General features: G+C 38.8%; 1 protein-coding gene across 6 annotated transcripts in view; it reads left to right on the top strand.

Moving 5' to 3' along the window:
* ABCA5 (ATP binding cassette subfamily A member 5) overlaps positions 1-25,981 on the top strand; it is a 129,677-nt gene that overhangs the window by 48,565 nt on the left and 55,131 nt on the right. For 3 of the 6 annotated variants that reach the window (XM_064582435.1, XM_064582438.1, XM_064582439.1), the window contains 5 exons: positions 18,864-18,980; positions 20,020-20,224; positions 22,551-22,712; positions 23,602-23,690; positions 25,387-25,616. In XM_064582435.1, the coding sequence (XP_064438505.1) occupies positions 18,879-18,980; positions 20,020-20,224; positions 22,551-22,712; positions 23,602-23,690; positions 25,387-25,616 (788 nt within the window). In that variant the 5' untranslated portion in view covers positions 18,864-18,878. Of the gene's footprint in view, positions 1-5,578; positions 5,600-5,657; positions 5,828-18,863; positions 18,981-20,019; positions 20,225-22,550; positions 22,713-23,601; positions 23,691-25,386; positions 25,617-25,981 lie in introns of those variants that run through there. The other 3 variants (XM_064582437.1, XM_064582436.1, XM_064582440.1) reach the window with 3 other exon arrangements.

The following is a 25,981-nucleotide window of genomic DNA, read 5'->3' as shown; positions in this document are numbered from 1 at the left end:
TAGTTTCTCGAGTTCCCAGAAGGGAGAGAAACTGAATCAGCATGATTGTCTCTCAGGCATACGTGCGTCATCTAGTGGCCACAGCTAGTAATTACAGGTAATCACAATTCTCTATAGAAACACTTGTTTATTTTTCACTTGTTATTTTTACTATGATTAGCTAATAAAAGTGGGCCAAGTTCTGACTGGATAAGGAAATAAAGTGACCTAAAATAATATTGCTTGGTCATTGGATTAAGATAATGTGGAATCAGATACAAATGGATTAGACACCAAGGGCTTATTCAGAATAAAACGTGAAAATTTCACATCGGACACTTGACATCAAATTGTATTTTGGAATGAAACTTAAAGCAGGATCTATCTGAGTTTGTAGAGAGAGCTGAGAATAAGAAAGTCAGTGTAAGTGAGGAAGAGGCAGGTTACAGTACTCTCCCAGAGTTTTCTGTCCTTCTCCTTTGCCTAAACCCTATTCAGGCTTCAGACCCTAATATGACTTTCTGTGAACAATGTTCCTTCACCTCTCAGGTCTGTATCAGATGAATCACTTACCTCCTCCTACTGACGACTATGCCCAGGTTGCCACCGACCATACTGAACTGTCACACCCGTTTTTATCGATAGCCCTCCTTACAATTTAAACTCCTTAACATCTTGTACTATGTCCATTTCATTTTCTCTTCTCTCCCTGATGCTTAGGAGAGAACCTGACATATAATAGACATTCCAACAAATACAACTTACAGAATGAATGGACAGATGAATGAAGAGAATAACCGTGGTGGGAATCTGTAAGGGACAAATATTGAGAGTTAATATTGGTAAAATTTAAATGAAAAAAATTTTTAGGACTAGTACTAGTAGAAAAAAACTTTTTTTTCATTGTATGTCATTTCCCTCCATGATGTCCATTTATTTGTAATCTATGGTGCTTTATAACTTTCAGAATACTTCTCTCTGCCTTGGTGGGGGAAACATAGTAGTTCATAGCTCACACTGTCATTATAGAGATTAAATAAAAGACTACAAGGCATATACAGCAGCATGGAGCACCTTTATGTGCTTAATAGTTGGCTTTTACGATTTCACTCACCTCCTCTCAAAAACTCCTTGAAGCTACCCAGAGACTCAAAGATGGTAGATATTTTCTATCCTATTTTCCAAGTTGGAAAACTAGTGATCATACAGAATAACGATGCATCTCTGATTATGGAGTCACATGAGTTATTAAGTTTATGAATCCACAATATCTAAGTAATAATTCATTGCCCTTCCTATTGCATTACGTTGCTTACGTAGACGGAGAGAAGAAAAGAAAGGACATTTGGATGCTAAATAATAAAAGGGCTATAAGGCAGAGAATGAAACCAAGTTGTAAGAGGTGTATTATTTTTCTATTGCTGCTGTAACAAGTAACCACAACCTTAGTGACTTAAACAACACGCATTTATTATCTGACAGTTCTGTGGGTGAGAACACATGATTCGCTCTGCGATAAAAATCAAGGCGTTGGAAGGGCTGCATTTCTTTCTGGAGGTTCTCAGGGAGAGTGTTGCCTTGCTTTTTCCAGCTTCTAGAGGCCACCTGCATTCTTTCATCCAGCCTCAAAGCCAGTGGTGGTGGGCTGAGTCCTCACTTTGCATCACTCTGACCTATCCCTCTGTTCCCCTCTTCTACTTTCAAAGACCCTTGTGATTACACTGGGTCCACCTGGATAATCCGGGATAATCTTCCTATTTTTAAATTCAGCTGATTAGCAAACCTAATCTTCTTTTTCCATGTAAAGTAACATATTCCCAGGTTCCAGGGATCAGGATGTGGACACCTTTGGGTGGATTGCAGGCCGTATTCTGCCTATTCCAAAGGGATAGTTAATTCTAAGGGGAATACTGGGAAAGGGATACCCCAAGGACGAAAGGAAGGGGCAGGTGCTTGTGGGCACAATGTTTTCAAATGGAAATGTTAGAGGTATCTCTGCAAGCTATTGGACATATATTATTAACTCACATTGATTTTGGCAGACAAGAAAACCTCTTGACGATTTTCATATGGCTAAACCAGAAGCCTCTTTTGTACTTCCTTTGTGCTTTTATTTTTCAATTTAAAGCAATGTAGGGACTTTCATATATTCCTGTTAAATTTTATCTCTATATTTTAGCACAGAGTTCAAGTTGTTAATATAATTTTGTTTCCTGGTCCTGTCTTCAGAACAGAACTTTGGCAACAATATCCAACTTACTTCGAGTTTACCTAATTATAATTATATGAAGCCATTATTTTGCAGTCTCATCCACAAATATCATGAAACACTGGATTAAATGCTTTGCTGAAATTAATTTCTGTCATGACTATACTATTCTCATTTTAACTCAAAGATCAAATAAAAAAGAAGTACAGTATGACTTATCTTTAGTTAGTCTGGTTCTTAGTGACCACCCTCTTCTAAATGTTTGCAAAGTATATTTAACTATGAATTCTGGAATTTTACTTTTCTGTTCTAAAGCTTTTAGTGTCTATCTTCAAACCAGTTTTCGAAAGCAGGTGATCTGTCGTCTTGTTTTCATTTTTTACAGTTTCTCAGAACTTACCAGTCATGGGTCTTAGGTTACCAGTAAATAGCTGCGGGATGTAATTTGTGCCTGGAAACATGAACTTATTTGAAACAGATAGGTGCTTGATCATTATCCCCTCACCGCTCTTGAGTTTCACTTCTTTCTCTACGTAGTTTCAGCTTTACCCCCTTAAATTCCATTTTCCTTACTGAAGAAAAAACACACAGATCAAGTCAACTCTCCTTTTTAGCCTTTACATTATTCTCTTCGGTAAATTGATAATTTTGTGTTTATAAAAACCTAGGCAGGCATAATTATTTCTCTGTGCCCCCTATCATACTCTATGCTGGTTAAGCCCACCTTCCCAGCTTTTCCTCTGGAAGGTACCAGGTAACTCCAGCCCTCAATGTTTTCTCCACGGCACTTTATAGTTCATACCACATCGTTTAACGGTGGAACAGGTATCACCTTCCATTTGATGCTCCTTAATTATTTATTTTGTTGTCTCTCAGAATAATTGTTGATTTCTTTGCAAAGTTGAGGTTCTTGCTAAGCAAGAATACCAGGTGCTCGATAGATACTGTGGGTTACAGTTTTTTAAAATATCAAATTTGGCTAGATATTCTTCACATATTAATCTCCTTGACTAATTTTCCTGTAATAAAAGCCAAACAAACTAAAATTACCTTTAGAAGTTGTTCTCATCTCCAACCTTCCACCAGTTATTAATTAATCATTTCTTTAAGCTATTTAATAACAATCTCAGCGACATTTGAGATGGCAGTTTGGAATTCTATTGCTAAAGACGCAAGATTCTCTTTCTACTTTGTCAGTCAAGTCTGTGTTTCTTTATTTGTCTGGCCTTATTCTAGAAAAAGATTCTAATTTGAAACTCTTCTAAATTATACCTAATTTAAACCCTGAATTTAGAAACCACATCCTTTCTCTTAGCACTTTTTTTAGCTTGGAGAAATGGTAAATGTTTAAAAACAAGGAATTATAGGGAGTGCTTAATAGTAATAATTTAAAAATGGTATATGTATTTTTCAATGCATTGATAATCATGCAAAATAAGGTACTGATGTGACACCGGGAAAAGGGTAGCAAGCTTAATTCTCTTTTCTACATTAAATACTGTCGAAATTCTGGTTCACCATTTATTTTGTCCAGCTAGGCAACTTGTTAAATCTCAGTCTATGACTTCTATGATCTATGTATTCCCATGTGATTTATTTGTCTAAAAATCTGTTAATGAGATATGGGGATTTGGGTTGCCGTCATGACAACCACACAATATGGCTTGTTTGCTACTTCCTAGATACAGAAGCTCGGAAAGGAACATCTTTCCTGCAGATGCTTATTTAGTACTGGGACCTGGTAACTATGGAAATTTAGATTGAGATTATGTGGCTAAATTGTTTACAAAGTACACAAAAACTGATAACTAGCTGGCTCAAAGAGACAGTAAAATATGTTATGGTCAACATATTTTTTTGTGAGGAGAGTTTCGGAGAGCTGGGTTTTGGTCTTGAAACAAGAGCAGAAGCACCAGCAGACAGAATGAATGACGGAGAACCTTATAAAAATAAGAAGCTCAGGAAACAAATGCCTCCTTTAGTGACAGAAAAAAGGAGGAGACTTCTGAAGGTAGAGCAGGTTGAGACTACTAGTGAAAAGTACAATTGCAGAGTTGAGATGAATATGTGTTTCAGTAACACGTTTTTACCAAGTTTATTTATCTTTGACCTCCATCGACATACTTGCCCACAAACCCTAGATCATTAGGAATTCATTCTTCTGAAATTGTAACTAACATGTCTTAGACATTTCAAAAGAGAAAAAATACATGGTTGAATAGTTTTTATTACCTGCCTTCTGTAGTTTTCCTGCATAGTTTCTAAGACATTCTATTTGCACTCCCACTGCCAGATTTTTAATCATCATGGACTCTGCTAAACCTCTTTAAATTTCTCATTTAATCCATATTGGGTAGGAGAAATAAAACACGATTCCTTGATATATATATATATATATATTTTTTTTTTTTTTTCTTGGTAGTATTTAGCTGTGACAGTTGGGAGAGATTTGGTTTAAATCTGAAAAGCAAAAAAACAAAGATATGTAAAAATACATGGTGTACACAGGATTAACAGAATTTTAAAAAAGTCTTTAAATAGTTAAATTCCCCAAAGTAAAGAACTGTGCAAGAAATATGACCGTACAGAAATCTGTAGAGGAAAATCTAACGCTAGCGTTGAGCTTTTCTTTTCTTTACAGTAACTTTTGACTACCATTTAGGGCACTTTGGGCAATAAAACTCAAAACATCGGTTTATATTTTTAGCAAAAATAAGTGCGGGTTTAGAATCTCCCACAGATGCCTGTGTGTCAGGCCATTTGGAAAATTCAGGATCCGCCACATTCCCAGACTCTCCTGAGGACACTTGAGAAATTAAAGCACCCTCAGTGTCCAGGTGTCTCAGGTCGGTGTCTGATGGGGGAACGAGGCAGCAGTTAGGAGAGAATGAGGACAGTGCAACCCAGACACTGCAGCGGGGAACACAAGGGGCAGCGGAGTGAATCGAAATGCAGTCCTGGGAGAGCGCCACTCAAAAGCCGGAAAACAGACAAGAAAGGGTTCCTAAAACGAGGAGCCACCGGGAAGGCTGATGGGAGGGCTGCAGGTCAAGGTCAAACGCTAGGAGGCGGCAGCGTTTGGACTCAAACGCGAGCCCCTGACTTCAGGCCCGTTGTTTTGCCTGTGCCTCGAGGGAGAGCACGCCGAGGTCTCCGCAGACCGTACAGATCCCAAGCTCACTCCCGGGGCCGAGCCAGAAACACTCAAGCTCTGCGGCTGGGCGCGCAGGAGCGCGCGCGCATGCCCGGGCCTCAGCGCGCCCCCGCTCGCCCCGCCCCTCGGAGCCCCGCCCCCAGGTGCGTGGACTTCGCGGGAGCGTCAACCCCACGACGCGCGCCGGGACGCGCGGGGCCGAGCGCCGGGAGCGCGCGTGTCCGCAGATCCCGGTTCTTCGGGAGCCCCGCCCCCAGGTGCGTTCGGCAGGAGGCGGAGCGAGGCTTCCGGCGTTGCGCGCTCCCCTCGCAGGCGCGCCGCCGGCCCTGCGGCTCTCGGGCGCTCGGGGCCGAGCGGCAGGGGCGCGCGCGCGGGGCCGCGCTCTCTCTCACGCACACTCCCGTTTCCGAGCTCCGTCAGCCGCGCGGCGTGTCTCCCCAGGCGGAGCGTGTCCCTGCCTGACCGCGCTGCGGCTCGGCCCTGAGGTGAGGGGGGCTTGGAGGGCAGCGGCGCCGGCGGCTCAGCCGGGGTTGGAGCGGGGGGAGGGACGCCGCCCCTTCGGGAGTGAGGGGCGGAGGAGAGGCGGGCGAGGGAGAGGGGTGGCGGGGACGGGGGAGAGGGGTGGCGGGACGGGGCCGGACCAGCCGGCGAGCTGAGGGGGGCGGGAGGAGCCCCCAGGGGGGAGGAAGCGCGGTTTGCGGCGGGCCGCGTCGGGGCCGCGGTGGCCGCTGCCCCGGTGTCGCGCGCGGGGGCGGGGGCCGCCGCGGGGCGGCTGCGGGGCTGCACTGGGCGCGACGGGGTCGGGTCCCTCGCAGGGCGGCGAGGGAGGGAGAACGTGCGAGTCCGTTTCCCTCCAAGCGCCTCAGGCGCTGAGCGCTGGTCCCCCGCTGGGGCTCTCGCGCCGCTCCTCACCCTGGGTGTCAGAAGGGGAGTTCGGAGAGAGGAGGACGCGCAGGGCTCCTGACAGGATCTGGGGGGAAATGCCCTGATTCCTGAGGCGCAAGGCAGAGCTCGGGCATGAAAAGACTTCCGCGTCCCAGGAAGCCGGTTAGGCAGGAGGTATCCACGTATGGGTTTGAGGCGCTAGCAGCTCGGGGGGGGGTTCTCCAGTGCTCCGGGGGCCAACATGCCCCTTTTTGAACAAATAAGTGGGAAAGACTGTAGATGATCACGTGCTTTCTGTCGAGGACGTTCTGAAGGAACAGAAGGGGAGAAGAGATGTGTTTGACACCCAGCTGTGAGCCAGGCTCCGTGTTGGTCTCATTTCATGCTGACAGCAAGCCCTGGAGGTTGGGCACAGGTGGAGAACGGGTCACAGAAGAGGTTAAGGCACTTACGAAGGTCTCGATTAGCAAAAAGGTAGAATGAAGATTCTAACCCAGGGATGCCTGACTCTAAAGCCTGGTGCTTTCTTTACCCACCACATTTTGTGTCTGCCCAAGAGAGCCGTATGATGGGTGTCTTCAGGGAAGACTCCGTACAGGAGAACACTGTTAGGGCAGTTAAGGCTCTTGGGATGGTCGGGTTCGAAGCAAACTAACAAGGCAATACATTAATCCTTGACTGTGCTGCGGGAGTCTGTTTCCCTTTAAACAGGGTTCGGGGGCGCCTGGGTGGCTCAGTCGGTTGAGCGACTGCCTTCGGCTCAGGTCGTGATCCTGGAGTCCCGGGATCGAGTCCCGCATCGGGCTCCCTGCTCAGCGGGGGGTCTGCTTCTCCCTCTGCCCCTCCCCCCTCTCATGTGCTCTCTCTCATTCTCTCTCTCAAATAAATAAACAAAATCTAAAAAAAAAAAAAAAAAAAGATGCCAGTTGCAGAGGTCCACGTGTTATAGGATATAGACATATATATATGCAATGTCCCAAACAGGAAAATCTATAGAGAAGAAATTAGCTTAGTGGTTGCCAGGGATTGAAGGGTTGAGAAGAAATGGGGAGCAGGGAGCGATGGCTAAAGGAAGTACAGACTTCCTTTTTGGGGTGATGAAGTGTTCTAGAATTGATCATGGTGATGGCTGCACAACTCTGTGAATGTACTAAAAATTGCACACTATAGGGCGCCTGGGTGGCTCAGTTGGTTAAGCGACTGCCTTCGGCTCAGGTCATGATCCTGGAGTCCCGGGATCGAGTCCCGCATCGGGCTCCCTGCTCGGCAGGGAGTCTGCTTCGTCCTCTGACCCTCCCCCCTCTCATGTGCTCTCTCTTATTCTCTCTCTCTCAAATAAATAAATAAAATCTTAAAAAAAAAAATAAAAAATAAATAAATAAACAGGGTTTGGTATAAGAAATCTTACGGTCTGAGTCAAAGCAAATTTATTAATATTATACATGTTTATTTGAATGTCTTTCCTATCCCAGATACTATGTGGGAAGAGTACCAAGATGAATACGGTTTTTATCATCTCTGCCCTTGCGTTAATTGAGAGGATGATCATGTAAAATAATTTTGCCATATTCTACTAAGTCATAATCTTTACTAGCATGCGAATTAGTTGGATTAAAATAGTTGTGAGCTCAAGCTTTTAGGAACCTATTATATGTTAGAAAAGGGATGGGATAACTGGTTATGTGGGCACCGTTGCATTGTTGTTTTCCCGTTCAACAACAACAAAATACTGTCATAAAATTCAGGTTAAGTCATGTTGACAGTATTTTGTTTTATTATTATGTTACCTTCAGTAAATTTTAAAACATGAGAAGGGAGTATTTATGATTTACCCTCTGTTAAGTTAAATTTTATGGTGCTTTTATTAGTTGAGAAACCAGTGATGTAATTTGGCAGGAATTTCTTTCCAGGCATCTGTCAAATATATTCTTAACCTCTTCCAAAAAATAAACCTTAAATATCAGATTCTGTTTAAGCTTTTATGGTTCAGATTTTTAACGAAAACAGTTATCAGGTTAGCCAGAAATGGAATATTGTTGAAATACTTAGCATTATCTTAGGCATAGTTGCAGGTGGAAGGAAAGGAAGGATAGTGAGACATTTGGAAATTTCTTCTGATTGCTACAGTTTTTTCAGTGAAGTAGGAATCAAGGTTTTAATCTGAGTGTGGGGCTGCTGGTAGGAGTGGAGGTTTGGGGATTGGGAGAGTGAATGCACTAGTGAAATACATGATTGCTAGGCAATTAAACAGTTATTCTTAGGTATGAAAAGCAAAGTAGAGGAAATACAGGTGCTGTATGTGGGTGCACAAAGTGAAGGTGTCTAATCTAATTTTGCGTACTGGGTGTTTCACAACCCATCTCCAGAGCCTGTCTTTTCAGTGTCATCTAGCGCAATACACCTGCCCCCTTTGCCCTAGTTCACTTTGCCCATGCTTCGGCCACATCACAGGAATCCCTGTTCCTTATACAAGTCAAGCCCTTTTGGATTCTAGCTTTCCCCTTCTTTTTTCTTTGCCTGAAATTTCCATTCCATTCTTTCCCCAATTGGACCTAATACATTATATTAAATTTTATCTATCTGCAAAGTCATTGACAGTGTCTATTTTTTCCCATTATGTTTGATGCATAAATTTCTTAGTAAGTGTTAAATGAATGTGCCACTTTTCTTCTTTCTCCCTCCTTTAATCTGTAACAGGGATCAGCTCTGTAAAGAGCTAGATAGTAAATATTTTAGGTTTTGTGGACTGTATGGTCTCTGTATCAATTAACTCTGCTATTGGAGCACAAAAGCAATCATAATACAGAAACGGGTGAGCATGGCAGTATTTGAATAACACTTTATTTATAGTCATGATATATGATTTTCATGTAATTTCTACATGTCACAAGTATTATTCTTTGATTTCCCCCTCCCCGGCCATTTAATAATGTGAAAAACACTCTTAACTCATGGGCTGTACAAAACAGGCTCTGCTCTGGATTTAGCTCCTACCTCCTTCGTTGTAGTTGGCAGACCTTTGATCTATAAGGATTTTTAGCAAGCCCTTTAATAAAGGAATTTGCAGTAAGAAGATACTGGTTATAATATTACCATTGGTGGTAGAGAAGCAAAGATAAAGCCGTCTTTTTTGGTCAAGAATCTCATGGTCAAGTTCAAGATTAAGACATGTAAACAAATAATGATGAGGACACAGTATGGTAACTGCAATTAGTTTATTGATTGGATATGGAAGTGGAAGAAAGTAGTGTTAATCATCTTTGCTTGGTGGACTAGGAGTAACCTCAGACAGTTATCTGTTGGAGATGGGGAACATTTTCAGCAAAGAGCCTTTCCAAAAACCTTTGAAGCTTGCTAAAAAGGTGACTGACCACATCTCTTACCAGGACAACTCAATTTCTTTATTTTATAGGATATAATCTTGATTCATTTCTCCCACAAATAAAACTAATACATTCCAAATAATTTCTAACAATTATTTCTAACAGTCCTCCACTTTTTCTTATTGCTTTGAGAAAGGTAAAATATATTTCACAGCAGGTATAATGTAGTAATCAATATTTCTTTAATAAACGAATATTTGATATTGAATACTGGATTATATCACTTCTAGTCTTAATTATCAATACATTAGAAAAGGAAGGTGAGCTTTAGTGGGCTTTGAATTTTCCTGCAATTTATAGATTTAGTATGAATTGTTTTTATCTAGGAAAGTTAAATATTTGATTAAACCTTTAGTGATACTAGGTGTTTAAGACAGATCTAATTATTATTTAAAAGCTCTACAACAAACTTAATGCATTCCCCAGGTATGCTGTGGAGCAATGGAATGTAACGTAAAATGTTTAAGAATAATTGTGTACTCTGTGTGTCTGTCATTGCTTTTAGTATTGTTTTAAGAATTGGCTTTGTTAGACAGTTTTAAAGATACTGGTCTGGTACGTCTTTGCCCTGGAACTATATCAGGTATTACAAGTTTTCCAAAAAGCATGATTTGTTAAAAATATGCCATTAGAAGTTTTATTGTATTTCAGTTCTTAGCCTGTGCTTTCAAGGATCCTTTTCTGGTATATGCTGCAAAAGAGAAAGTCCTATGTGTTGTCTACTCACAAAGCTTCTTTGATGTTGTGTAGTCCTTTCCTCCATTCACAACTCTCCCGTGGCTTTCATGAACTCTATCACGAGTGAGTGAACTCCTGGATGTGAGATCGTGTTCCCATTTACAGACAGTGTCAAATGTGGGGCTGGCTAAGCATCTTTTCTTGCCTTTTCCTTTTGTTCTTTTGAATGCCTTCATAAGGCTATAAAGCTTGAGATAATTAAAGAGAATTAGAGTGCATAAAGAAGACATTTAGAGCCCTGTGCTAAATATGGCATTTCTTATGGTTTAGGAGAAGGCACATGACAAGTTAAAGTCTTCACAGTTGTCCCCTTACTGGCCACACCTCATTTCTAACTTTGCAGCCTTGTTTCAGTTACACACGTCTGTCAGAAGCACCACTTTCATGTCCCCTCTGCTGGATGGATCTCCTTTCTTTCAGGAAGCCTCATTCACCCACCCATAGGAGTTGGTCTCATCTCAGATATCATCTCTTTCTCTTTGGCTTCAGTGTAGAAAGCACTGCCTTCCCACATCTTTCCTTCACTCTAATTTCCCATTTGAAACCCTGCAGAAGAGTGGGGGGATGAGGCTGAGAAGAAGGGACTTCTGTGTTTACCCTACCAGTGTGAGTCTCAGGCACCCCCTTTTTATTCTTTTTCTGTCTTCTTCCCAAAGGGCAAACATTCTCAGAGCCAATATGGTCTCAACACTGGAAGAGGAAGCAAAATATTTTCCCGAACACCCATAATTTGCAAGGAATCTTTTAAAGTAGAGTTAGTACTTCACATTACTATGCAGAGCAGACGTTGCCTGGTTTATCCCCATGGCCCCTTTCCTTTGGGCTTGCTTAGACACTGTGGGCTGTGGGGGTGAGGACAAATAGATCCATTGTTGTGTCTGTTTACAAAAACCTGACTATAGCTTTGAAATTGCTGTTTAGATGAACATTAAACTAAAAAGTTTGTGAAAAATCGATGTTAAGAATGTTTCATTTTGGGGTGCCTGGGTGGCTCAGTCGTTAAGCATCTGCCTTCGGCTCAGGTCATGATCCCAGGGTCCTGGGATCGAGCCCCGCGTCGGGCTCCCTGCTCGGCGGGAGGCCTGCTTCTCCCTCTCCCGCTCGCCCTGCTTGTGTTCCCTCTCTCGCTGTGTCTCTCTCTGTCAAATAAAAAAAAAAACAACTTTTTTTTTAAAGAATGTTTCATTTTTTATAAACAGCCAAACCAGGTGTTACATGTCACAAAGGAAACAAGCAGCCAATTGGGTTTTCTTCTTTAATAAGTTGAACAAATAGAAGTTCAGGGTTATTGAAATTTAACATTTTCGCATGATTAGACTAGAGCTTCTAAGTTAAGAAACGTTACTTTGTTTAGGTCAGTGTCATGAACACACTGAAGGTGCACACACCAAGCTGTGTCTTTCCACAATGTCAGCTTTATTCAGTCGTAAAGCAAGGTTAACATTATTATAAGGCGGTTACAGGATTCCAAACTCCATGACATTTCACCATGTGATTAACTTGGCTTCTTACTCAGCACACAAAGCAGAACATAAGGCAAGTCACACAGCAAACAAGATAACACAGAGGGTAGGAGGTTAACGAACCAAACGCAAAGTCGGTGTGTAGGCTCATGGTTGAGATAAGGCATCCGCCGTCCTGGTCAGCTCTTGGCACTTATTGCTAACTGTGTTTGAGCAGTGAAGAATCTCGGTTCCCTTCAGAGATCAGTTGGACAGAGCCTTCGGCAGCAGCTGTCTTTTTTAAGTGGTCAGACACAAAGGGGTCAGGTCTGAAGAGTCTGACAGTTTGCTGCAAAAATCCTCCCTTTTTAAAGGGATTTAATCAGTCTTGGGCCCCGCAGACCTCCTCTGCTTCTGCTTGTTCTCAATTCTGGAGTGTCATCAGCTGATGCTGATCATGATGATATCTCGTAGCTGCAGTACCCTTAATTGATTGTGTTCTTGTTTGACACAGGTCCCTGCATGACATGGGTGACTCCTTCTTGCTCTCTACAGTCAGTCATACTGATCCATCTTTATAATTTTATAACAGATTTCTTAATCGTTTTTGGCTTTTTGCACTTTTACCATCCATTCTGGGAGATTTCCTTACTCAGCATTCTTTCTAACTCACTGATTTGCTTCAGATGCTGTTCACCCCATCTACTGAGATTTTATTTCTATCAGTCTGCTTCATTTCCAGGTTCCAGCTAGTGTTTTTTTAATTGCCTTGTTTTTGTTTCATGGATATGATATTCTTTGTTATCCTTTTGAGGATATTAGTTATACTGATTTTCAACGTGTATAATTACTTGCCATGTACCAGATACCATTTTCATGTTTTAATTTACATGTGTTAATTCTTTTAGTTATTCTAATAAGCCAAAGAAGTGGATACTATTATTATTTCACTTACAGATGAGAAAACTTAAACATAGAAAAGTTAAATAACTTTCCCAGAGTCTCAAGGCTAGTAAGTGGCAGAGGCTGGATTCATGTTTTAATTGGTTTGCTTCCGGAGGTCATACTCTTATACTGCATTATTTGTTGTTGGGATTTTAGACTTTGGTGTCTCCTCTTGGTATTGTTTTTATGTAAATGCTTACTGATTCCAGTTTCTTTCAGCATGTCTGAAGATGCTGCTTGGATTTACTATGCCTGTTGTTCTTTGATTGTGAGTGTGCTGGGGCAGGGGAGGAGTAGTGCCAGCCTGCTGGAAGTCATCAGCCATCTATGGGCTTGCACTGCCTCTCAATTTAAATACAGACTCCTACTCTTCCACAGGGAAGTAGATGAAGAAGTAAGGTTGGGATTTTACCTGATAAGTTAACCTCTTGTTAAAAAGGTATTATTTTAATTCAAAATAGAAATCTTTTTAAAGTATCAAAGTATCAAATATTAAAACAGCTGTTAGCTCCATTTATGTTTGCTTTGATTTTGAATCTTTTTCGGTGGAGAGGGATGACTGATGATAATGGATCAACTCAGCATCAGATTGATTAGATTATCTGGCCAATAAGTAGGAGAGAGACCTGGGAGACCTGGGTACAACTTAATGCAGCACGATTTGACTAAGGAAAAGGATGAGGACAGAAAAATCTACCTAAGGAATAGAGAGCTCAGGAGCAGAAGGGAAACGGCATGAAAGCACCTTTTACTTAGAGGGATTTTGTGCTTTGGAGGAAAGGATGTAAAACTGAGAATTGGATAGACACCGAAGTGACTTCTTTGATTAGTTACTGTGTGTTCTCTTCTATAGAAACATTACCCTGTTAATATTATTTTAAAGTAACTTGAAGAACTCTACATCATTTAGTGGTTCCCAACTTTTTATCTGCCCTTAGGCATTCCCAATAGTATCAGTGGAATTCTTCACTTAGTAGGGAGAGGAGGTAGACAGATTTTTAACATTCCCCTTATCATGCTCACTTTGAAAATCACTCTTGTCCTTATGAATAGTTTAACTATGGACTTAAGAACACATTATACTGTTATATTAGTTAAGTGTTTTTGGTTGTGAAGAACAGAATCTGATTCTGGCTAGCTTATGTGAAAATAAAATATATTGGGTGGATAATAGGGCATTTCACATACTCTAAGAAAGAAAAACCAAGTTTTGGGCACAGGAGGTATCATACTTTAGGGGAAAGCATAGTACCAAGAGTACATGAAGTGCATGAACTTTTTTTTTTTTTTTTTTTAATGTAAGCTCTATGCCTAACAATGGGCTCAAACTCAATGAGTTGCGTGCTTTTCCCACTGAGCAACCAGGTGCCCCTGAACTTTCTTTCTTAAATGTTTCCATTAATGTAACTGTTTACATGACTCCCAGTCTCTGGATCTTACTTAGTTAAAAATTCCATGCTTCCAGCCTTAGAGGTGGTAGTGGTAGGGATGGCAGTGGTTTGTGTGTCTTGGCATGGTGGGAGGGTGGAGGGTGATGTGTTTTTGGAGTAGTGTTGGGGTCCAGAGCTGATGGCCAGGAAAGAATTCTTGAGATGTCTTTGGTGCAAAAGGTGGTTTTATTAAAGCATGGGGACAGGACCCATGGGCAGGACCCGCTGATCTGTGATTGTGAGGGGCAACTGATTATATACTTGGGGTTGGGGGAAGTAAAGACAAAGGGAAGTTTCAAAAGGATTTTCATATGCTAAAGAAGGCTCTCAGGATAGTGGAGGCCTGGCTGTTAATCTGAGGTAGTTTTTCCCTCTACCCAAGGCATTAGTGCTAAGACAGGTGGGAGCTTCCTGGAGGAACGTTATGCTCTGCCTGCCTCGAGTTATTTGTCATTGAGCTGCAGGTTATAAGGACATTTAATTTTATCTACATTTCCTTCTGCCTTTGTTTCCCACATCAGAGGGTAGAAGTAAGTTTTGCTGTAAAAAGCCCTAACTAGTGGTAGGGTAGGTGCAAGTGTTCATGAACTTCAGACAAGCCTGTTAAAGACAAAACCCTGAGTTCAGGGAGCAGTTCTCAAGGAAGAGAAATATTTGTGAGTCCATCAGCAACTTTATGAGGAGTCTGTTTTCTAAAAATGAGGACTTTAAGCATGCAGCATTCAATTTGAATGAATAATTCATTGGTGCCCACTAAATCAGTGTGTTTTGGCAGATAATGAGAATGTTCTTGCTGTACTGGTTAATGTTTCTGTTTGTGTTGTAGTAAGTCATCCTTGAATGAGTGTAGTTTTTCTTTTTTTGTTTGTTTCTTCTTTTTGGCCTAGAGATGATTATCAGTTCTTTACAGAATCTAATATAACATTAATGAGCCTGTTGGAAGAATTTATTTTTAATGTATCCTCCATTCTTGACTGCTTTATTAGTTCTGTTTTTAATGTACTTATTTAATATTTTTTACAGTATGTCTAATTGTGTAATTTTTTAAAAGATTTTTTATTTTTAAGTAATCGCTACACCCAGTGTGGGGCTTGAACTACCAACCTTGAGATCAAGAATTGCATGTTTTTCTGAGTGAGCCAGCCAGGCACCACTATAATTTTTTTAGTACATAAGTAACACATATTAATAGGAAAATTGAGAAAATGGAAAAAAAAGCACAAAGAAGGTAAAAGTTGTCCATAATTCCGTTGTTAAAAAAATCTCTCTTGTCTTTGTGCACATAAAAAGGATACTTATTTAATCCAAACTTAATTTATATTTACTTTTTTGAGTAAGACAAGCTGCCTCTAAAAAGTTACCTGCTTTTTTTATCTAGGTGGAGATGGTCAGCCAGTTTGGAATGGATTGTTCTTGTTTTGGAGGGAAGTCACACCAGTGGCCCCTATCAAATAGGTTTATATACAACAAGGCAACAATTAATGTTCTAGAAAATGGCCTAACAGGACTTTTTTGTTGTCTCTTCCAAGCTGCCCTCTCAATACCCTTTGGTGTGTAGAGATTCTAGGTTACTGGGGTAAGCAAATTGGAATAAGGACCACAGAGATAGCAGCTGAAACTCTGGCCACTTCCCTTAGGTTCAACTTTACTGTAACCTCTTTGAAAAACTGAGGTAGCTCCAACAGAGGTCCACTGGCCGAAAGAGCTCCAGGGACCTTCAAAGGGTAAAGTTAGGCTGGAAGAGGGATACTGGACCTGAGACAATGATTTAGGTCATATTGTTTTTGTTTTTAAAGATTTTATTTACTTGAGGGAGAGCATGAGCTAGGGAAGGGGCAGAGAGACAAGCAAACTCCGCATTGAGCAAGGAGCCAGCCTTGGGGCTCAATCCTAGGACCCTGAGATCCTGACCGGAGCTGAAGTCAGATGCTTAACCAACAGAGCCACCCAGGCATCCTTAGGTCATACTGTTTAAAAAAAAAATTAAGGTGAAATTTGTTTCATCACTTCAAAGTAAAACCCCTTACTCATTAAGCAGTTTCTCTCTATTCTCTCCCCAGCCTCTGGCAACCATTAATCTCCATTTCATTTCATTTCTATGGCTTTATATATTCTGGAAATTTCATATAAACAGAATCACCTAATATTTGATCTTTGTGTCTGGCTTCTTTCACATAGCATAATGTTTTGGAGGTTCATCCTTGTCGTAGCATATGTCAGTATTTCATTCCTTTTTATGGCTGAATAATATTTAATTGTGTGTATACATCACAATTCATTTATCCATTCATCTGTTTATGGACATCTGGGCTGTTTCTACCTTTGGCAATTATGAATAGGGCTGTTATGAACCTGCATGAACATGCACTTATTTGATTCCCTGTTTTCAGTATTTTGGGGTATATACCTAGAAGTGTTCCTTTGGGTATATATCTAGAAGAGGAATAGTGGGGTGATATGGTAATTCTATGTTTAACTTTCTGGGGAGCTGACAAACTGTTTTCCTCAGTAGTTGAACCAGCACTCCCACCAGCAGTGTATAAGTATTCCAGTTTTGCCATAGAGTTTCTTAGGAGAGATCTGCTCTCCTTCAAGTCATTATTCCTCTATAGGAAATGCATGGTTCTGTGACTGCTTTCAAGATTTTTTACTATCTTTAATTTTTAATGGTTTGATTATGATGTGTATGGATATGGATTTCCTTTGATTTGTACTGTTTGGGATTCACTAAGCCTCTTGGAACTTGCAGATTTTTATCTCTTGCCCAAAGTATTTTTCATCATTAACACTCTTTCTTCTCTCCTTTCTGGAACTCTGATAATTTGAATGTTAGACTTTTGTTATTGTCCATGGTTCTCTAAGACACTGTAATTTTTTTAAATTTTTATTTATTTATTTATTTATTTGACAGAGAGAGACACAGTGAGAGAGGGAACACAAGCAGGGGGAGAGGGAGAGGGAGAAGCAGGCTCCCCGCTGAACAGAGAGCCCGATGTGGGGCTCGATCCCAGGACCCTGAGATCATAACCTAAGCCAAAGGCAGATGCCTAACGACTGAGCCACCCAGGCGCCCCAACTGTGATTTTTTTAAAAACCTATTTTCTCTCTGTGGTTCAGACTGGATAACTTCTATTAGTCTATGAAATTCACTGACTTTTTCTATTATCTCCATTCTACTGTTGAGCCCATTCCATGGGTTTTATTTTATTTGTTATTGTGTTTTTCTGTTCTAAAGTTTTTTTTTTTTTAAAGATTTTATTTATTTATTTGAGTGAGAGAGAGAGAGAGAATGAACAGGGAGAGGAGCAGAGGGAAAGGAAGAAGCAACTCCCCGCTGAGCAGGGAGCCCCACGTGAGGCTTGATCCCAGGACCCTGGGATCATGAACTGAGCCGAAGGCAGACGCTTAAGAACTGAGCCACCCAGGTGCCCCTGTTCTAAAGTTTCTGTTTGGTGCTACTTTATGTCTTGTTTCTTTGCTGAGATTTTTTTATTTTTCATTGTTTTTAAGAGTGCTTGCTGTTGTTTGCTGGAACACTTTTTAAATATCTACTTTAAAGTTTTTGTCTGAATATTCCAAAATTTGTCATCTTGGCATTGGCATCTGTTGATTTTTCTTTTCTTAATAGAGTTGATATTTTCCACCCATTTCTTTTGCTGAGTTGCTTTGGATTGTATGAGACTGGGCTTTGTTTTGATTATATGGAGAGTGTTGATAATTTCTTCTAGCATGCTGGTCAGCCTGGTTAGGTTCAGGTCACAGGTTTCATCTGCATTCTTTGAGCTGTGGTTCTGATTTCAGTTTAGTTTTCAAAAGCCCTTGTAGTTAGTTTGGATCTGTCCTGTGTATGCCACCTGATGATCATTCTGGATCTGGGCAGTAGTCTGGCTTTTAGTTCAGTTCCTCAGGTCTTTGGTACACAGAATAGGATTAGATCCATGTGTGCCCGGCTTGGGGGTTAGTCCAGGAGTTAATAAACAACTTTATATGTTGCTCTCCTGAGCTCTTCTTTTTATTTGCTCTCCCTACTACTTTTGGATTCCCTGTGGCTTCTCATTTCCATCCTACAGCCAGAATGCTAGGTTTATTTGCCCCATTGGGCCACATACTTGTGCATCTGCATCGACCACATCCAGGGCCCAGTGGTAGGAGAACGAGAACGCCTTGGGATTTGGTTCCACCCTTTTGGAGCTATAGCTCCACTTACTGGAGAGAAGCCTCAGAGTTGGGGCTGCATTAAGCTTTCATTACTGCAGTCTGACTGCTATCAGGTGATTGCTTGGAGATGGGGCATAGGAGAATGTAGAAAAGAAAAAAAGTTGGGGTATTTTCCCATTCTCCCTGAGCAAATATTCCTTTCCAAGTTCTCAAGCCAGAACTAGAGAGCTTTTGGACCTTGGTTTCTCTGCCCCAGTGCCTACTTCCAGGGCATTCAGTTTGGGGGATACGAAGAGAGAAAAAGTGGTGAGCTCACTGTTGGTTGTGGGGATTTTAAATTCTGGTTCCCTCTTGTTTCACATGCGATTTACTTTTCAGGGTCTTCAAATTGCTGTTCATGTATTCTGTCCAGGTAGGAGAGACAGCTTGGAGTATGCTTAATTCCATCTAACCTGAGACTGAAACATCTGTTTGTTTTGCTATTAAATGGCATGTGCTTGACTGTGTGGTTCCAGTTTTTTTCATCTACTCTTTTAACAGACTGATCCAGAAAACATGGCTACTGCAATTAGGGAGGTGGGAGTTTGGAGACAGACCAGAACACTCCTACTGAAGAATTACCTAATCAAATGCAGGACTAAAAAAAGTAGTGTTCAGGTAAATTAAATGACTTTCTTATGCCTTATTGCAGTTTTTGCACTGACATGTTCCATCATCAAGAGAGGGTTTATTCTTCTGGATACATTTTTATTATAATTTTATGGTATTAGGTCTCTCTAAGATGCTTGGGAAATAAAACTTGTGTCAGTATAGAAAAGTACCTAAATTACCTAAAGCTTTTGGAATGTTAAAAATTTTAATAAAGATTCCTAAATTTAATTTCTGATATCAGTGCTTAAGTTTGAACTTTTAGACATGTATTTCCCAGGTTTCATGGAATTTAAAAAAATTCCACAGAAAACTTTGGAACATTTTTCCACAGTTTATTCCCCATGACTTCCCATCTTTTGGACTCTGGATTGAATTACCCAAGATTACTAAAATTATGTCACATATTTGTTCTCAACAAATGTACATTACTTTAAAAGATAAAAGAAAGTAATAACTCTGGCTAGCCAGTTAATAATTCTAAAGGCTGAAAATATATTGTTCCTTTTCTGAAGCCAGCATAACAGTTAAACAGCAGGGTGAAACAATGAAGAGTTCATCCCTGATTATTCGATTTAACAGAGTATAGTTTTAACAGTAGACATTTAGGTATAATTAAGGCATGAGTTTTAAATTAGATTTGAATAAAGACATTTTTATGGAGAGCCCTACTAGGGCTGTTTGGTAAGTTAATTTAAATAATGTTATATACAAGTAAATTTATTATTATATTTTACATTTAATAATCTGAGATCTTTAAATATTAGTGTTTATGTCATTTTAATTTATTATGTGACTTGAATTTTAAAGTATTTCAGTGAAACTGAATATAAAGGAAAATTTGTCTAATATTCCTGTTGAGTTAGGTGAGATGCTCAACACAATATTTCTTTCAGGATAGAATTGCTTTTACTTTTTGTGCTTAAGAAAGAATACCCAAATTCCTCCTGTTTTTTCCTTAGTATTACATTGTTTGCTTAGAGATCTTGATGATATTTGCTGCCATTGGTATATTTTGTAACCATTTTGTTTGTCTCCTTTATTATAGGAAATTCTTTTTCCACTATTTTTTTTATTTTGGTTAATATTAATTAGTATGATGCATCCAAATAAGAGATACGAAGAAGTGCCTGATATAGAACTTAACCCTATGGACAAATCTATGCTCTCTAACCTAATTCTGGGATATACTCCAGTGACTAATATTACAAGAAACATCATGCAGAAAGTTTCTACTGACCACCTTCCTGAGGGTATTGTGAGCTTATATATGGATTCTATCTATAACAGTATTTTTCTGCTTGCTTTATTGAGTAAATTACACTCTTAACACTTGAAGATATGTCCCCTCACCAAAATATAGTTTAATAAAAATTATTAAAATCATTCAATCCTGCTGAAGCATGTTGCATAGGTCTTAATATTTTATATATATATATTTTAAAGATTTTATTTATTTATTTGAGAGAGCGAGAGATTGAGAGAGAGAGAGAGCACGCACAAGCTAGGGGGAGAGGCAGAGGGAGAGGGAGAAGCAGGCTCCCCACTGAGCAGGGAGCCCGACGTGGGACTCAATCCCAGGACCCTGGGATCATGACCTGAGCTGAAGGCAGCCGCCTAACCGACTGAGCCACCCAGGCACCCCTTAATATTTTATATTTAATTATCAGACCATTTATAAAAAAAGCACATTTGTACAGGATAAAAGATTTGGAGGCATATTTCATTTTGATTCTGACTCATATAATAAGAAGCTAGAGGTATAAAGATTACAGAGCAGTAATCATTTCAGACTGCCATTCCTATTTATGGAGGTATAAGGTGTAAACAGAAGTGGTACTTATCTTTGGAGACTAGGACTGTGGCTAAGTACCTAAGTCTATTTCACTCAGTTTGTACTTCTCACAAGAAATAGACTGGATAACAGTGTAAGTGATTTCATACTAATGAGCCTGACGTGGCTGTGAGAGAACCCAAGACAAGAACTAAAGAAAGTGACAATTTCTACTATGATGATTAATTTAATGAAATGCTAAATTGTTGAAAATAATGAATTAACATATTGTCCTATATAATCAGGTAGTTTTAATTAACTTCTAGTATGTATCATCATAGTTTTGGATAATGCATCACTGAATAGATAATGCTTATACAATCAGGAGCCAGATAACTTTTCCCCTATTGGTTTCTTTCCGTCTTATTACTACTTAATATCTTATTGGTATATGTTTGTTGGTTTCCCTAAGCACAAGTAGCATGGATAGCCATAGCATTTAGCATGCTAGCTCAAAAAACTGATGAGAAATGTTGAGAAAAAAATTCTTTGGTAATTCTGAGTTAGAGGAAAGCATATACACCAAAGAAACCCAAGTCAGTGTGTATTAACTTAGATGCTAAAATAGTAGAAATATATATAGATTTTTTTTAAAGATTTTATTTATTTGACAGAGAGATACACAGTGAGAGAGGGAACACAAACAGATAGAGTGGGAGAGGGAGAAGCAGGTTTCCCGCGGAGCAGGAAGCCTGATGCGGGGCTCGATCCCAGGGGCCTGGGATCATGACCTGAGCCAAAGGCAGACACTTAATGACTGAGCCACCCAGGCACCCCTATATATAGATTTTTTTTTTAAAAAAAGTTCTGTCTTTTTAACCACAGAACTGAGTGAAAGTGGGACATGCATCCATATATGGTAACATGACTGGTAAGACGTTGAACTAACACCCTCTTTATTCAGATCAATCTGTGTCCAACTTAAAGGTCCAGAAAATCATGAATTAACATTGAAGTAATACTTTATAATTTACAGAGCATTTTTATGTTTGTAATTGCATTTGATCTTATCAACCAGTGTGATCAGCTAGGTATTAGGGATGAGGATACTGAAGTTTGGAGAATTAAATTGCTTATCTCTGCTCACATAGCTAGTAAATAACACAGTTAAGCACATAATCCTGTGTTCTTCTATTTCACCACATGTCCTGAAACTTCTTTAGTGAAGACTAGTTGCTTGTAAATAAAACTCTAAGAAAACATTAAAAAATTGGGATTATCTGATGTGAAAGGAATCTCAGAGATTATTTTCTCCATATGTCTTCTAGGAAAGGAACAAGCAGTCTGGGGTTGAAATGGCAATTTTTATTCAAGGGAGAGTGTGTCTTAGTTACCAGAGTATATATTTGGTTTCTGAGAAAGATAATGGAATTTTCTTCTTCAGAAGAAATATTTGAAAATAAAATATCCATTCACTTATCAAGAAGTTACTTTGAAATAGATAAATGAACTACATATACTGCATAATAAAGTTTATGCTAAACTTCATCATATTAATAACTTCTGTGTGTTACACAGACACATAATTTATGTACTCAGATGACAGCTGAGAAATAGTGTCTGAAATTGTACTATTATTCATTATTATGTAGTATATTCATGGCTCTATTTTCTTGAAAGTTAGAGAATAACACAGAAGTGCTTATAAAATACTATATTCATCAAATATCATGCTCAATTTGGTCTATTGTTTGGTACTAAACTTTTAATTTGTGAGTTAACTTTATTGTTACAATATTTTACAGTCATAATTACTGAAGAATATGTAAATGAAAAAGAATTGTTAGTATCCAGTCTTTCTAAGCCCAACAACTTTGTGGGTGTGGTTTTCAAAGATTTCATGTCCTACGAACTCCGTTTTTTTCCTGATATAATTCCAGTATCTTCTATTTATATGGATTCAAGAGGTAAATAGCCTTAAGTAATCTTGTATTTCAAATAAATGCATATCTTTGCTGCTTTTAGTTCATATGCAGAATTTGATGGGGTCCAACATTGGCATTTTCAACTGTACTTACTGGTTAAGAGAAAAAAAAAGAGAAAAAAACTGTCAAGTATAGCATAAATGTATATGTATAAACAAATATCCGTCTACATCTACATGTAATATGAAATATAATTTATGTAGCATCCATTTTAATTTTAATACATTTGTATATATTTTAATTACAGTAACAGAAAGCAAAATTTTATCTTGAATTATATGACTTTCTGAATCGGCATTTTTTTTCTCCATGTAATTGTTTTTCATATGTGGTGTGCTACATATCTTTAAATTTCAAGGTCTTGGACCAATGAACTTTATTAGTTTTATGTTTATATCATGGAAAACAGCCTTCAGTGCTTAAACCTCTGAAGAGATACTATCAATCACAAACATTTATTGAGCAGTGTTAAAGTCCCTTATGCTGAGTACTGTATTTGTGACTTGATTCCAAAAGGCCCTTAGAAAATTTTATTTCTTCCTGTCGTCCTAACCTGGACTTCTCCTGGCATCTGGAAGTGCTTTGAATCTGACTAAGTCACTGTAGAGTGACTTACCTTGAAACAGAAAAGTGACTTATTTTAAATAACCATGCTTACAGTTGATTTCTTTCTATGTAACTCTTTATTTCAAAAATTTCAAATAAATAATTGGGAATGTGCTATTCTTTGCCTTCAAAGGGCAATTGCTTATTCTTCGATCCTATGGAGATTGATTAATTATATTGCTTTAGTAACCCTCCATATGTTATCTTTAAAAGAAAGCACTTACATGTTGTGCAAATACTTATGTCTCACATTTTGTCCCCATAGCTGGCTGTTCAACATCATGTGAGGCTGCTCAGTACTGGACCTCAGGGTTCACAGTTTTACAAGCATCCATAGATGCTGCCATTATACAGGTAATATGGTGAAGGAAATAAAATAAAGCCGAACCATATATATTTTCTAAAGATTTTATTTATTTATTTGAGAGAGAGAAAAAGCCAAACCATATTTTAACAATATGCCCTAAGTCTTTACAGTTAGGATTTGGTTTGTCTACTGTCAGATGTACAGAATACATATTACAGCTCCTTTAAGAAAAACGTTGAGGAAGAAGTCATGTTTTCTGATTTAATATTTTTCAGACCCCACTTTTATTTGTTGGTTTCTAAACAGGTGAACTTAGCATTCCATATATCTGTCTTGTTGTATCTGTGTTGACCATAGGTAATATTTATGAAAGATGTATATTTACAGACTTTCCCCTTGAATAAAAATAAGTTAAGGAAAGTGAGAATTTTTATTATGTTAATCATAGTAGGAGATTTCATTTTTATATAATAAATATTTATAACTTATTTGCCAAGCATCATTTCTTTTCTTTTTTTAAAGTTTTTATTTATTTATTCATGAGAGACAGAGAGGGAGAAGCAGGCTCCCTGTGGAGCAGGGAGCCCAATGTGGGGCTTGATCTCAGGACCCTGGGATCATGACCTGAGCTGAAGGCAGATGCTTAACTGATTGAACCAACCAGGTGCCTGCCAAGCATTGCTTCTAAGTGATATACTAATATGAATCCATTTAATTTGTAGCAACCATATGAGATTTGTGCAATTACTGTCTCAATTTAAAAATGAAACTGAAGCACAGGAAGATTAAGTGACTTTCCAAAATTCAGTTAATTAGTGGCAAAGCTAATTCAAACTATGGCTTTTTGGCTCCCAAGTTTGTGTTTTAAACTGTACTGCCACTAGCATTGTGTATAACTTATAATCTAAAGACATGCTTAGATCTTACTGAGTGTCTCACATTTTAGTAGAAAACAACAGGAGACCTTGAATAGGAGACAGGTTATTAGACTGCTATGTAGTAAACTGACTACAATCATAATGCTTTACTTGACAGGGTTGTTGTAAGAACCAAATGATAGGTATAGGATTGTCTTATATACTCTTACAAGATGGTATAAATGTATTAATATTACCCAAATTCAATAATATAGAAGTTTAAGGTAAAGACAGTGAAATATAGCATCTATCACATTGAGACTATTATACCAGTTATTTGTGTTTTGGCCAAAGACCTTAGCCATCCACAGCCCAGACCACACTGGATGGATAGACAGAGCCAGATCTTATTTTAGACAAGATAGAAGTATCATATGGCATAAAGTTTTATTATTCTGTCTATACATGCTGCATATATAGCTTTTAAAACAATAGAACGTACTATTGAAAAGATTTTTTTAAAGAGAGTCTTTCATGGTACTAATAATCATTCCTTAATTCCTCAATTTTATAAATGCGTATTTTTGTTAAGATGTATATAATAGTCTGCTTAAGATGATAGTTATTCAATATAATTGTCTTCGACAAGTTATTTCCTCAAAATTTACAGACTTCCCAACTACAGACTTTATGGTATGCTTCCAGAATGAATAAAAGCAATAATGTATGCTATATCATGATATTGGGGTCAGTCACTTCATTTCAGGTGTGGTTTTTGAGGATTGTATTTGTAATGGGTTCATACTAAATTTGGGGTTGTAATTGTCACATTTTATTGGGGGTCACTATCAGAATTAAATTCATTGATTGTATTTTCCAATTCTAGCTAAAGACCAATGTTTCCTTTTGGAAGGAACTGGAGTCAACAAAAGCTGTCATTATGGGAGAAACTGCTGTGGTTGAGATAGATACCTTTCCCCGAGGAGTAATTTTAATATACCTAGTTATAGCATTTTCACCATTTGGATATTTTTTGGCAATTCATATCGTAGCAGAGAAAGAGAAAAAGTTAAAGGAGTTTTTAAAGATAATGGGACTTCATGATACTGCCTTTTGGTATGTTATTAAAAGTTTATTACTTAGTGTGATTAATAATTATATTAAGTATAAAGATCTTCAGTGTTGTAATTTTGTTATTTGCTCAGTTTGAGGAGGTGCTGATCCTGTTTACTTACAATGATTACCTTTGTCTTGGAGTATGAGACTAGGCAACAAGCTTTAGCAATATTTTGGCTTTTTTTTTCTTCTTTTACCATAAGGGAAGTGGGATTTGGAAAACTGATATTGATATATTATGTTTAAATTCTTTTTCACATTTTGTCTTAATCGATGAGATGTGTTCTATGTATTTCAGTGTATAGAACATTTGAGATCTTGGAAAGTTAGAAATTAATTGTGTGTTATAGTCTTCCCCCAGTATC

This window comes from Mirounga angustirostris, unplaced genomic scaffold (assembly GCF_029215605.1).
Source record: "Mirounga angustirostris isolate CCGP_5_RB_7025 unplaced genomic scaffold, mMirAng1.0.hap1 SCAF_17, whole genome shotgun sequence".
NCBI lineage: Eukaryota > Metazoa > Chordata > Mammalia > Carnivora > Phocidae > Mirounga > Mirounga angustirostris.
Note: the sequence above shows the minus strand (reverse complement) of the source record. Positions and strands in the feature narration are given on the sequence as shown.